General features: G+C 40.3%; 1 protein-coding gene across 2 annotated transcripts; it reads left to right on the top strand.

The window, feature by feature from the left end:
* Positions 1–1,364: 1,364 nt before the first annotated feature.
* On the top strand, positions 1,365–14,841 carry TRMU (tRNA mitochondrial 2-thiouridylase). 2 transcript variants are annotated; one of them, XM_082310043.1, is made up of 11 exons: positions 1,365–1,456; positions 1,853–2,018; positions 4,257–4,363; positions 4,942–5,064; positions 6,945–7,117; positions 8,113–8,166; positions 8,703–8,769; positions 9,584–9,684; positions 10,761–10,905; positions 11,152–11,234; positions 13,104–14,841. In XM_082310043.1, exons 1-11 carry the CDS (start codon positions 1,366–1,368, stop codon positions 13,248–13,250), a joined length of 1,257 nt encoding a protein of 418 aa, XP_082166169.1. In that variant the 5' UTR covers position 1,365; the 3' UTR covers positions 13,251–14,841. The 2 variants fall into 2 exon arrangements, with proteins under 2 accessions (XP_082166169.1, XP_082166170.1); XM_082310044.1 differs by lacking the exon at positions 13,104–14,841 and adding an exon at positions 12,409–12,608.

Below are 14,841 nucleotides of genomic sequence, written 5' to 3'. Positions count from 1 at the left end.
GGTGAGCTTGTCAAACACTGATGCTGAACAAGGCTGCTGCCTTGGCTTTATCTGAAGGCACTTGCCTACTTCTCAGCACAGCTGCCTTTTCTGTGGTGACTGCGGTCTCAGACTCTGTTCTGAATTAAGGCCTTTGGCCAGGTTGTGAAGGCTCTTCTGAGTCAGGAAATAACCATGCTACCTGCTCCTGCCAAATGTGAACCATAGAAACGTGGAATATTTATGCTTTCTTTGCTTGTTCCTGCTTTTTTCTTCTGTGAAAAGCAAGACAGCTGCTTCAACCGAAGCATTTACTAAAACTTTGAGCCAGTGCTGTGCAGTTAAAAGCAATACTCAAACCAGGTCCTCAACTAGTCTTTAAATGGGGGGAGAAATGAGTTTGGTTGCCTATTTCTAAATTGAAATGGAGTTATTTAAAAAAAAAAAAAAAGAAAAAAAAAATCAACTTTTTCTTATGAGTGATGTATTTGTGATTTCTTTTAAAAAAGAGGTAAATGGGTTTATTCCCTATGCTTCAAGGACTTGCAGGAGGGCCAAGCATTCTGTGCCCGTTGTCAGTGTATGCTTTCCTGGTTTTGAGCATGACCAAGGCAACTTGTGAACAAGTGGGAGTCATGGGCCAGTCGAAGTGTGTGCCTAAAGCAGGCACCTGGGCAGCTGAATACTTTTGGGGTTCACCACCGGTATGGAGCAGCCTAACTCTTCACTGGGCTTCAGACACTGACTTGACAGCTGGATGTGTCTTCAACCGAGAGCCAAATTGCAGCCTCCCAAGGTACAAATAGTTGCTCGGGCATGGAGGCCCGCTTGAAGCGTGGTTAGCACAGGGTGTCTAACGCAGGTTAGGGAGCCCGCAGTGCTCTGTAGCAGCAGCTGGAGCCAGGTGCAATAACTTTGGTTTATTAAGTGCTAATGAGCATGGAGCAATCCAGTGGAGACCGTAAGGTTTTCTTCTGGATCTTCCTTTGTCCAGTTCAATTTGCTGAGCTGTTGCTTGTGGACAGCTGCAGGGCTCTTCCTCGGAGCATGGGTTTGATGGCGCTGGAGCGGGGCGGGCTGGGGGCCAGGAGGCTCTGCTGGCTGTCCCCACTCGGGGACCCCGCTTCCCTGCTGGGAGAGGTGCAGGCCGGCTGCAGGGCACTGCATTAAGCAGCGCAGGGGGGAGAAACACCGAGGGCGCTCCCCGGTGCGCGCCTGAGCAGGCGGTAAACGCAAGCGGCGCTGATGCAGAAGAGAGTGGCCCTGCTCGGCCGCGGAACCCCCGAGGGGCGGCGCGTTTCCCCCGAGCGCCGCTGGGCGCCGGCCCGCGGCCGCCGGAAGGGCGGGGCGGGCGGCCGGAAGCGGCGTCGCGGCCGGTGCGGGGCGATGCTGGCGGGGGCGGCGGGGCGCCGCGTGGCCTGCGCCGTCTCCGGCGGGGTGGACAGCGCCGTGGCCGCCCTGCTGCTGCGCCGCCGGGGTGCGTGAGGGCGGCGGGGCCGGGCACTGCCCTCCCTCCCCTCCCGGCCCCCCTGCCCGGCCGAGTGCCGCCGGCGCCTCCCCGCGCTCAGCCGCCTCCTCCGGCGGGTGGGACCGCCCCGCCTCGGGCAGGGCGCGGCGGGACGGGGTGGGAGAAGCGCGGGGTTACGAACCACCGTTGCCTGAGGTTGCCAGAAGCGCTTGTTTTTATGTTCGCTGCTGGCTATAGAAAAAATATCAGCCGTGCAACAGCTGTACCGTAAACCTTAGCAGGGCGTTTGCTTACTCGCGTCTTCTGAAGCAAGCAATTACTCAACCACGTCTTGAAAAAGACAGGTTTTGGGTCCAGGCTGTAAGAACTTCCCTTTATAAGTTTATTCTTACCTTCGTTTCGTAGGCTACCAGGTGACAGGCGTCTTTATGAAGAACTGGGACCCTCTGGATGAACAAGGAGCTTGCTCCATTGACAGAGATTGCGAAGATGCGTACCGGGTTTGTCAGAAGCTTGATATTCCTTTTCACCAGGTTTCCTACGTGAAAGAATACTGGAATGAAGTATTCAGGTAGAAACATGTTTAAAATAGATGGTCTTTTAATATCTTAGCGTAGTACCACATTGTTGTGAAAAGTAAGGATGGACAGGTAACGGGCAATGGCAATTCATTGCAGTATTGTCAGTGCTAAGAGAAACTACTGACCCCTGTTAAATACCAGAGGAATTATTTTTTTTCTCTCATTCATGTTTAAGATCAGAATTTATATGTTCGTTTTAATACATTTGTTATTTCTGAAATTAATAGATTTCTCCCTAGTTATGATGAGTGTGTAGCAATTGCTTTGTTGCGGCTCATTTCTTCTGCTTCCTGCGTACTGGCCCAACCTTATTGCAACTCGAGAAAAAAGTTAACGGGGTGCTATTCTTGTCAGTGCGTGTAGTTTATGCAGTGCATTTTACATTAATATAGACTGAATCCAGTTTACCACAAAGTGAGCATGAACTAACCGTGCTTCTTTAAACCTATAGCAAATTTGAAACTGTTCTCTAAAGAGAGTGTTCAGATTTTCTGTGAATTTGTTCTGCTTTAAGGGAAGAAAGTTCTACATAGGAAAAGATGAGAGATTTTCTTGAGAGGCAGGAGAAGAAGGGAAGTATTGGTACAACAACATAATTTATCTTTTATGCATTCAACATAAGTACATAAAAGTTGTTCCCTGACCTTCATCATCCCCCTTTTAAGTAGTGCTGTTGTTACCTTGTCTTAGAAGAAACAGGAATAACCTACTCATGCTACTTCTACTTCATGCTGAAATGGCATCAAAGTTGAGCACTAAACTTTTGTACAGTCAGTGAAGAAAACGGCCCTGTTCTGGGAAAGTTCACTCCATTTTTCCCTCCTGGTGTAAGAGAATGAATAAATGCTATCAAAGCTCTTGAAGGGTGTGGCGTGTCTGTAAATGACAGTGAATCAAAGATCATAGCAGATCAGCTTTTCTTTTTCTTCTCGTCACATATTAGTACAGTGTTCCCAAACAATCTGTTGCAAGTGTCCTGATTTGTTTCAGAATCCCTTTTTCTTTACTGTCATCAATGACCTTGAATTTATTCCTCCTCCAGATCTTCCTTTAAAGGGTTATTCATCAAAAAACAACTTTTATCAAGAGAACTATTTCAGGTCTTGTCTTTCCCATGGTTTGTGCAAAGTCTGTTTCAGATCTTTGCGTCAGAGAGAGGTGCAGTAGGCACCCTTCATTGCCTTTTCTCCGGTTCTGTACTTTACTTGAAGTTCTGAACTGATGCAAACCTGGCTTTATGCTGGGTCTTCCCTAAAGCTTGCAGCATTTACGAAGGAGTATTGTGTTATCGTAAGAGTACAGTGCTGAGGCAGCTCTGGGTAGACCCAGGTGATTTAGTTATTAGTATGACTTGTTGAATTCAGAACTGTTAAAAAGGAGTTAGACAAAATAAAAGATATGTTGCTTTATTTTCTATTTATGAATGTAGTGTATAATGCGGTAAGGAAGAAGCAATTGATTCTGTTGCAGATGGTGAAAAGTAAAACCAAATACTAGGGTTGCTGGTGTTCCTTTGCATCCAGTCTGTGCCCTCAGTTCCTCTTGATTTCTGTGACTGTTGAGGACAAGCACAATAATGCAGTGATCAGGCCTTTTGATATCTCAGTGCATCACTGTACGCTGGTTTAATTTTATTAGTTATTATTTCACTATTTTCAAGCAAATAACGCTAAGCACCTTAATTACATGACAGTGTAAAACTACAATGTGACTTTGAGAAACTACTTGAATTTCTGGAAGGGAAAAAAAAAAAAAAAGACAGGAAAAAATCTCTATAAAATTAAGCCCCATGACTGCTTAGGGTGGCTTTGTTGCAGATTAAGTTATTGTCCATTCAGCTGAGACACAGTAATTCCTGGTGTGTACTCCACTGCACCGTCACTTTGAAAAATTAAACAAGGTTGTTTAATTCTGAAAGTAAGTGTTTCTTAACAGATGAGTAGGATGTGCACAGTGGGCGGCCATGTCCCCCCTGAGGGAGTATTAATTTAAGAAAACACGGTTAGAAGATTGCGAGTGATCATTTGACCATGTCCTCAGGGCACTTGGGAGAAAATCTTCCAAGCATTGTTCTTTACAGGTTAAAATCTAATGGGTATTTTATTTCTTACATAAAATGTTTAGTATGACTGGGTCTCAAGTTCTGATGTTTAAACAGATCGTTCAGTCTCAGATAGTATTATGCAGTGTTAATAATGCTGATATACATTTCAATCTTTATTTTACAGTGACCTCTTAAAAGAGTATGAATTGGGAAGGACTCCTAATCCCGATATTGTGTGTAACAAGCACATCAAATTCAACTACTTTCTTCATTATGCTATGGATAACCTTGGTAAGGCATTTTCAAGTGTGTCAGTACAGAGTGTGTGCCGTGGAAATGCTTAAAGGATGCAAACTCTTGAAAAGGTGGGGAAAAACATGAGTTCATATGCATGCCTAATTCACGTATCTCTGTGGCAGTATTGCAGTATTTGCAAAGTATTTGGTTTTATGTCTACTTTTACGTAGAGAATTATAGAATGGTTCAGGCTGGAAAGGACCTTTAAAGGTCATCTAGTCCAATGCCCCTGCTGTGGGCAGGGACATCTTCCACTGGATGAGGTTGCTCACATGTAGGAACAGATTTAATTCAGGGACATACATTGACCTGACCATTAAGTTTTACATTCTTAGGTGGTACAAAAACACAAGTGCTGGCATGCTGATTAATAGTTTACATTATTTAAATAGCAGGAGTACAATTATTGTCAGTATAAGACTTCTCTGTAGGTTTTCTTCTTTTATTGCTTTCTGCTTTTCTTACTGGATGTTTATAATCCTGTTTTAAACTGTGAATTTCAAGTATGTGCCCTTGTGTTTTGGTTTTTTTGTTTTGGTTTTTTTTTGTTTTTTTGTTTTTTTTCTTGGTAGGAGCAGATGCAATTGCTACTGGGCATTATGCTAGGACCTCACTAGAGGATGAGGAAGTGTTTCAACAGAAACATATTAAAAGACCACAAAGGCTTTTCAGAAACCGTTTTGAAGTTAGAAATAGTAAGTGGTTTCTTCATTTCATATTTCATCCTAGATATGAAAGACAAATTTAAACTATATTTGGTATCACAGAATCAGGGAGGTTTGTTACGTTACACACAATGATTACCATTTAAACCCCAGCCTTTGTAGAAGTTTGATTGTGCAAAACAGGGGATTTTCATTACTGAAAATTGCCCTGACTAGTCAAGTATTACATTGTCTATCTTAAGAGTTCTAATCCAGGTGCAGAGGTAAGAATAAGCATTTCAGTAGTAATCAACATTCTGGAGGAGCTGTAATGTGGATTAAGGAGACAGGGCTGTCTTCTGTGCCCTGGAGAAGTATTTCAGGAAATCTTTATCAAGATTGACTTAAATAAAATTTTCTTTTTTAATGTTTCTTCTATTTTAGGAAATGCATTCTTTGGCTATTGAGTATATAGTATAGATAGAATTCATCGTGGGGATATGCTTAAGTGGAATTTTAGAATTAAGGCTTTGAAACATTAATAACATACTTCTATACAGTAATTGGACTGTATATTATTTTACTGGAAAAAATCAGGTTCTCATTCAGTAATTCAACTGTTCTGCCATATTTCTCTGTTCTCCTATAGAAGCCTGGTTTTCCCAGGTAGATCAAGGTTCTGCCTGCACTGCAATTGAAAAGTGCAAGTGCAGCATGTGCAGACATTTTTAAGGCTACGATTCTCAGGTCAGCAGAGGTACTAGTAGCAGCAGTGCAGGTTTTGCTCTTCACTTTAGTAGTCTGTGGCTGTACATAATCAGAGGTTGATCTCAGCACCAGAGTTGTTCTCTTGTTATCAGTACCGAAGCCAGCTTGATGATGAATGCTGTTTTGGGTATGTCTCTGCATGGCACAATCACGGCTTTGATGGCGATGTAGAGATTTCCCAAATAGCTCTGCAGTGGGCCATAATGCAGTAAAGTAACTCAGATGAAGCTCTGATGTATAATGAGAAGCATGCTATACCCAGAGAAAGAAACTTTCAAACTCCCACTGTGCAAGGCTGCCATGGTGTTACTTTTGTGTTACAACTTCCCTGCTTTCATTTGTTTGTTCTGGACTTAAAGGGGTTTATTTGTTTCTTTGATTTAATTTTATTCCTGGAAACTTAAAGTGGCCCCAGCAGAACTAATAGTCTATACTTGTGACAAACTGTGATTCACAGCTGTAGTATTTTGTGATGTTCTAAACAGGCTTCTTGCCCTGTTACTGAGATTCTGTATTATTAGTTGTGACTGAACTATTGGCCTGTAGGTAGCATTGGTTTGAGTCAAGAAACAGTAAGTAGAGTTTGTACAACAGCAGAGCTATTACCTCTTAAAGAGAGTGGACAGAACATGACTGAAAAACTATACCAATTTTATTTCATTGGGGCAATCAGAAGACTTCATCTATTTTAAAGAAAAAAGTCAAACTCTTCTTTCTGAGCATTGGGAATAACTGCTGATCGTTCAAATCATTGATTTATAGCAGTGTCGTTTCAGGGCAAAATTGAATGTCTTTTTGAAGAACAGTACACTCTAGGATATTTGAATCTTCATTCTCTCTTTCACATGAAATGTGAAAAGTTGTTTTCAATTTTCATGTTGATGTTGTTGCCAATGACACACGCAGTATTGTAATAGATGAGGCAGTGTAAGACTTCGTAAGATTCTGTACTGTACAAAATCAGAATCTTTCTAGATCTTTTTAGTGGTGAGAGAATACCCAAACATTTTCAATTAGATTTTGAAAAACCTGTAAAATACTGTCTTTAACATGTATTTGGAAATAATAAAACTAAAATGTTGCTTGTCAAACAAAACACTAAAGGAAGTTGAACTATTAAAGGGGGTTATGTTGAGATGCTTTGTGTGTTCTGCACTTTGCAGCTGTGAAACTCCTTCAAGGGGCTGACCTCTTTAAGGACCAGACCTTCTTTCTAAGTCAGATCTCGCAGGATGCTTTGAGGAAAACCATTTTCCCTTTAGGGGATTTAACAAAAAATTTTGTAAAGAAGATAGCAGCGGAACATGGCCTTCATCATGTGCTAAAGAAAAAAGAGGCATGGTAACACTTAAACTCCTTTGATTTGTATTTCTCTCTAAAATAGACTTTCCTGAACTCTTTGAACTTTAATCTGTGACAACTCATCTGTTTCCGAGCGCCATAATAGGATAGGTTGGGAAGCAGTTTTATAACTGTCTACTTGCTTGAAAGTACTTTTATGAGCTTGTGGTTAGTTGTGTATTTTAGCTTGCAGATAATGTGTCTACCGTTGTATCTCAGAAGAACTAAGGTGAAGGTGAATGTGTTAGGATGCTGTGAGCCTTAAGGAAAGCATTCTCTATCACAGCAGGTGAGAAGCCTTTGGTCTTTATTTTCCATAGCTTTTAAAGGCTTCCTCGCTATAATTATTTTTAATATGTCTTTATAGAAATTGGATCATACTGTTTTTCCACAGTTACTCTTTTTTTTAAAAAAAATCTCTTTCTCTGAGAACTGACACTTCATGAGTTGATCCTAAAAAAATGTAATGGAGGCAGCAGTTGTATTGCTGATTCTGTCTCGATCGCTTTTAATGTTTATATTCGTTCACTGTAAATGAGTGTTTGAAGAATGTAGGCAGTAACTGAAAGGAAAAGGAAAGCCTGTTTGTTTTTGAAAGTTTTTTTCAAGAGATGTACCATTACTGTATAATTTGTGCTACTTCTGTACTTTAGTCTGAAAGAGACTTCTGTTTTTAATATACGTACAATAAAGTCACCAAGGCTAATGTATTTATTTATTGAACATGTGTTCTATTTGCTGTTATTTCTCTCTTTTCTGTGCTTACGGCTCTCACTGATACTGTATAGAATTAGTTTACCTGTGTTGGAGCAAATGTTGTTTTGTTTATTTTATGAGATGCCTAGCATAGTTTGGGAAGGAAAGGGAAGGAAAGTTTGGGAAGGAAAGGGAAGAAGGGGAAGGAAATCCATCTTGAAGAGATTATTAATAGACATTATTTGAAATGTTTTTCTCAGCTTTTGTGGATTCAATACCATGCTTCTTTTTCAGAGTATGGGAGTCTGTTTCATTGGTGAACGAAACTTCGAAAATTTCCTTCTCGAGGTGAGCAACATTAAATCTATGACAATCTTTATGTTCTGTTCTGGTTTTCAGTAGCGATTTATAACACTGTGTACAGAAAAGTCTCCAACAGCTTGTGGCCCACACTAAGTAGCAATGTCCCGTCTCCCTTTGCAGTCCCAAGCCTACCCAGAAGCTAGTGCCAACGGCCTGTAGGAGGTATCTTGCCCCTCCACCAGCAAACAGTCAGTCACTTTCTGTAGCAAAAGGACTGCGGGAACTTGCACTCCTGCCCCTGCCAGGCTCTGACAAGTGGTTGGGATGTGAGAGGGGGAAATAGCTGAACCCCGCCGTCCCCTGGCGTAAGTGAAGCCCAGAATTGCTACTGGTAGGGACTGCCCTTCCTACTTTTCTCTCTAAAGCAGCACCAGGGAAGAGACGGTAAGCTGCTTGGGCAGAATTTGCTTCTTGAAAAGTTATTTTCCAACTTTGAAAAAACGTAGTGACAGAACCTGAAGTATACTGTGAGGTTTTTTGGGGCCATCTTGTGACTTAAACAATCTCTTCCTGTTTGGTAGTATTTAGAACCTCAACCAGGTAACTTTGTTTCCATTGAAGATAAGAAGGTGATGGGAACACACAAAGGTAATTGGATAACCCACCTTAATAACTGTTTTTAGATAAATGGAAGAATGCTGCTTATATTTGGAGGGACAAATTGTGAAATTCCAAACCAGTCTGCAGGTTTTTCCCAGTTTGATAACTCTAATAATTCTGGAAAACTTGCTTTATACAATAGTAGAGCCTTGAACTACAACTGATTCTTGATTATTTGCTTCACGTTGCAAGAAAGTAAATGATAATTACTAGGGTTACTCTGTTGATAGTAACTGGTTGTTAATTTAATACTGGGAGACCATTGTTCATTTAATTCTTTCAAAATGAAAAGTTCTTTAGTACCTAAACTTTACAGAAAAAAATACACCATTCACCTCAGTGATGCACAGCAGGACATCACCAAACACGGACAGCTTACCTGTTCCCTTCCTTCTGTGTGTCTTTCCTTTGCTCTCTGCAGTTCTAGCTGCCAGAACTGAGTTCCTCTCCCAAGTAATTTATGGACCTAGGATGTCCTACTAGTACATAAAAGTAAGGGAAACTGGTAAGACTGAGTGGTAGCAAAACCACAAATTGAAGCTGAAATAAAGAAATGTTTGTCTTTTATAAACCCTAAGAATACCACAATTGAAACAGATTAGTTTTTGAAATCATGTGCTTCAGGTACAGATGAAAACTTTAGTAGATGTTAGTTTACTTTGTAATTGGCACAGTCCTCTAAGACAACTTGGTTTGTTATTCTTTGGTTAAGGGTAAAGTTTTGGGGAAATAATCTTAACATATTTTTCTGAAAGTAAAAGATTAAAAGGTGCTAGCAGCATTACATTTTTGTATTCTTTAGGTTGGTTCCTCTACACAATAGGCCAGAGGGCTCGACTAGCAGGCCTGAAGGATGCTTGGTTCGTTGTAGACAAAGATGTCAGCACTGGAGATGTCTTTGTGGTGAGTTAATTAACACTGATATTGCAAATGACTAATGCAGGCATTTTGCGACTCCTGCTGTATGAATGTGATTCTAACCCGGGCAGAATTCTTGGCTTTCCTCTTGTGGGAAACAAGAACCAACTAGTGCAGCATCAGCAGATTTGAACCATCTTGTCCAAACTGGCTTTTCTTGAGTAGAAGATTGTTTTACATTTTGGCATAGAACTTTTCCGAACAAAGGGCAAATACTGAAAAGAATTAGCCAATCTACTGAGCTCTCATTTTCTACTCTAAAGCATGAGTTTTTTATTGTAGTTATTATGACACAGTATATAAAATGTGTATTATCTTGGTTTACTATGTATTGCTACTTTCTTTTTCTAGTAAAGGAAGTAGTAGCCAGTAATACAGTTTTATCATTTTGAAAACTCAGGCAGAACATATATATCATACTGCAACTAATTGGTGTGTTAGTGACTAATTGTATGAGGTGACTGGGAGCTCTGCAGCTTGCTAGCATTGTTAATGTTTCTTGCTGTTCGTGCAGTTGTTATTCTTATTTGATACTGATGTGATTATAATGAGGTGTTCTGTTCTGCTAGTTTTTGATGTGCCTGGGGGGAAAAATTCATAATCAAATGAGAGCTGAGAGGAAACAGGCGGGACGACTAAGAAATTTTTTTTATGCCCTGCAGTACGGTTGTGTGTGTGCAACGCCTTTGTTGGGGAGGTGTTGAGTTGAGAGATTGGAGAAGAGGGAGGTAGCATCCTGTTGAGGTAGGATAAGGAGGTCAGTAGATATCTGAACTCAGCCTGAAGAAGGCAGAAATGTGACTGGAGGAAAAAGAACACAAGAAGTGACATGACTCTGAGGTGTAGAAGACTGACAAATAACTCAGGCTTGCTTTAGCCTATTTTTTTCATTAAAGGCTTCCACCTGGAAGCTGATTCAGTACTAATAAATGCTTGCTTTCTTACTCATTTTGCCTTCATTTTGATATGGCTTGATGCTTCTTCTATATTTCATGCTTTACTTTACAAGTTATACGCTCTCTGGCAAAAACATCAGTATTAAATAAACGTTGTGTTTTAAGGCACCATCAACAGATCACCCTGCTCTGTACAGAGACCTATTGCGGACAAACAGAGTGCACTGGATAGCAGAGGAGCCTCCTGCAGAGCTCGTTAGAGATAAAATGATGGAATGTCATTTCAGGTTTCGGCACCAGATGGCACTGGGTAATCAAACCTTGTTTTATTTTTTGTTTTACTCAGTTTGTGAAACTGTGGTAGTGTGTTCAGTGTAGTTTTGCAGAAATAGTTGAAGTGTTTTGGCTTGCCTTTCTGTTTCTGTAGTGTCTTTATAAAACAGTTCTGTCTATTAGCATCTTGACTTACATCTGTTTAACCTAGTGATGAAGGTTTTCCTTTTTTAATGTGAACGTAAGGATTAACTGGCAGGTGTTTGGCTATTTTCTGCTCTAGTGCCTTGTGTGTTGACTCTAAACCAAGATGGGAGTGTGTGGGTGACGCTAGTGAAGCCAGCAAGAGCTATCACACCTGGGCAGGTAAGTAAGTAGAAGTGATTTTTCTTTCCTTTTTTGTGTTTTGGCTTATCTGGCTAATAGAACAGAGGTAGTGTTTTCATTAGCTGGAGCAAAATAGTTAATTTATTTGCATGTGAGAGCAGTTAGCTCTATTTTGACTATTCATCAACTGTTTTGAAGGAGATTGTTTCTAGTTTTAAATGGTCTGTTGTTATCCATATAGTCTGAGAAACTGGCTTACAAATTTTAGAAATACATGAAAACACCTCTGGTAATCAATTATATATGCAGAAATGGAATCCATTGTTGTCTTCAAGAAATAGATTTAAAAAGGCAGTAGTTTGGTAATTGGCTGCTTAACATGGTTTTAGTGTTCAGATGTGTTTAGTGAGGATCTGTGTCCAGTGAATTTCATTGTCCCGGAACAGTACTGAGAAGAGGTACTGAGTAGTGATGCCTTTTAACACTGCTAATATAAAGATACTCCATCACATCGTAAACCAGTGTTTCTCAAACATGTTTTTCATGCCCTCTCCCAGCATACGTTCTACCCTCCCTCTGCTTCCCCAAAACTTGGGGGCCCGTGGGACACAGCAGGAGGGAAATTGGCTGAGAACTATTTGTAATGGAGAGAGGGATACACTTAAGAGAAGTGATCTGAGCTGACTCCAGCCAGAGCTGATGATAGGCATGAGAAGCCCCTGGCTGCCAGGAGCTGCTGAGCCTGTAACCGGGCTCTGTACTGCGAGGTAATGAGACAAGGCCAGGAGGTCTGTGCTCCTCCTCTCCTGCCAGAACCTGCTGTGCACATCAGGGAGCCCCGGTTGCTTCCTTCCAGATGATCTGCTCCAGTAGTCCTGGGTCCCCTTCCTATTTTGAGAAGTGCCACTGTAGCCTGGGCACAGTTGTCTGGGGCAGCTCCAGTGAAGATGCAGATGATGTTATGTATGTTGTCCCCTATGGGAAGGGAAGCTTTCCAGCACAATCCATTCCACCTCAGTAACTGAAGAGTTTTGAGGTAATCTTGTAAAAGTTCATGATGGAATTTCCACCAACATGTTTATATTTACATCCACGTGAGCCAACAAATCCTTTGTGGTTTTTTTATTCTTTTTTTTTAAGAATTAGTCAGAACAAATATAAATGAATATTTATTATTATATTTACAGTATTATATTATTATATTACTTTCAAGCGTTGGACCAGATGATCCTTGAGGTCCCTTCCAACCTGGTATTCTGTGATTCTATGAACAGGACTCAAATGAGCCAGATTGCTTGAGAAAAGTCGTTGAAACCATCTGGTTCTGCCAGTGGAAACAACTTGCAAAATCAGAAATACTGGCAAAAACTCTAGCATTAAAACAAATATTGTTGCCATTCAGCTCCCAGTCTAAAGGAGCAATAAAGAAAACGTAAGTGTGATCCTGTCTGGCAAACACAAGTAATTCATTAATAAAATGCTAAATTGTAAAAAGTATTAAGGTTTAAACTTTTCAGAGTTTAACTATTATTAGGAAACAAGGAACACACTTTCACAGTTTTTCTCTGTTTTCCATAATAGCTTTTACTTATACATTTGCTTATTATACTTTAGTCTTTTTATTTTCAATTTATGCAGTGCACTGCAAAAAAAGCACCTTATTCATTTATGCCTCAGAAAGACAGAACACATCTGAAAAAAAAATATTTAATTTTAGCAAAAGGTGTAACTACCGTTTTAAAAATTTCAGTATTACTTTCCACGTTTTCTAACCAGCATTAGGAAATTATGGAAGAGCCTGAAATACGTATGAATACGCTCACTGTCCAGCAGGTCTTGCACAGCCTGCAGTTGCTCATCATGCTGTTTGCAGCTGCTGAAAAGACTCTCCCTTTGTGTGTCTCCTAGTTTGCTGTGTTCTACAAGGGTGACGAGTGCTTGGGCAGTGGGAAGATCCTAAGGATAGGCCCATCGGTGTATACCATGCAACAGGGCAAAAACCGAGAGGAGGGTCCAAAGAAGGAAGAGATTGACAAGATAGAACCAGCAACGTAACACCTGGGTTTGTTTATTGAAGGACTTTGGAGAATTTGCTGCCTGAGAATAATAAAAACAATAACAAATGTATTTTTTGTTGATCTGTATGTTCTAAAGGTCAGTTGACCATCGAGTCCCAGCTCTTGACTGTTAACACTGAACAGGTTTAAAACTAAAGCCAGCTTGGTACAATTTGACTGGACTGAATGGTGATATTTATGTTAATGTGTATCAAGGGATGTCTTAAAGTTGTTCTGTCATAGTAGTTACACATGCAAGAATTTTAATATAAAGATCATGTCTGAAATCATAGATCTATCTTTTATGCATGAAATAGTTGGGTTTTTTTCTTACTTGAAGATACCTGTCCCCAGGTAAAGTACATATGTTGTTTTACAGTAAATGTATGCTTTGAACTCTGGAGAAGGAATGAATGATATTTAAGTTCAGCATTTTGAATGAACTCAAAGCAACAGATACTTATTTTTCATTTCATATAGTTTTATAAGAAATGCTTTGGATTCTTAAGCTGTATTAAGTAGTGGTTTCAGATTTTTATGTAATTCAGAATTAGAAATCTAGGGGCTTTAAAACAGTCTTGATTGTTAAATTTTTTCACACAGCTGACTAATTTCTTGTTAGCTGCTGAGGGCAGAGGCTGTTTGGTTTGTCTCCTGGAGAAGAGAATGCATTGTTGTGCTTCAGAAAAATGCAAACTGATATGCATTTCCTTATTATGTAGCTAACAACATAGACCTGATAATAACTGGATCTTGCCATGTGTCAAAATGGAGTGGTATTAGGAAGAACTGAATATCCCTGTCCAAATTACTACGTTCATAAGGATTCGGTGCATAGTGAGGACACCTTAAGCTTATAATAAAACTTTATTACAGCAAGTCAACAAAAATGAATGCCTGTCTTTCAACATGGTCGTAGAAGGTAACTGTTCCTGAAGTACAGCTGTGCAGGAGCAGGACTGTCCAGATGGGTGCAGAATTTTGACATTTGCATCCAATTTGGGCAGTAGGAAAGCTGTACCGTGAACAGATCTTTTCAGGAGATCTGAAGGCTTGGATTACAAGTACATGCTTTTCTGTTGGCTTAGTATCTTCTAAGAATTCCTTTTATTTCTTCTGGTAAGAAAAGTAAAAGGTAGTCTCTTTTCTTTAAAGTGTGGAAGTGAAAGGGGGAGAAGACACTCTTCAGTGTCTACCTGCTAGTCTGGCAAAGTTAAATGCACAGTTCAGGGAACCCTATGGAAAAAACCCAGGCTGTTAAAATCTTACGTATTTATTTGACATTACAGTAGATCTGCTTGAGAGGGGGGAAAAAGCCATCCTTTTTCACTGGTGCCAAAATCAATTCAATTTAAAAGTCTGTCTTCAGAGTGTCTATCTGTGAGCAGGTTAACTGTAAAGACTATTCATGCTTCACGTCAACTCCTGATTTATGTTAGGTTAGTTGGGCTATGGGTCCTGGTCATGACTTTTATGTGGTTTTCCTAATGTTTTCCTTATCTTTCCTTAAACTTTTGTCTTTGCAAAATGTGGAATTAATTACTAAGGAGTTAATGCTCCACGTTGTCCTCATCTGAGTCTTCCAGTAA

This window comes from Platalea leucorodia, assembly GCF_965183815.1.
Source record: "Platalea leucorodia genome assembly, chromosome: 4".
NCBI classification, from domain to species: Eukaryota; Metazoa; Chordata; class Aves; order Pelecaniformes; family Threskiornithidae; genus Platalea; species Platalea leucorodia.
The sequence above is the reverse complement of the archived record's forward strand: the minus strand, read 5'-3'. Positions and strand labels throughout refer to the sequence as shown.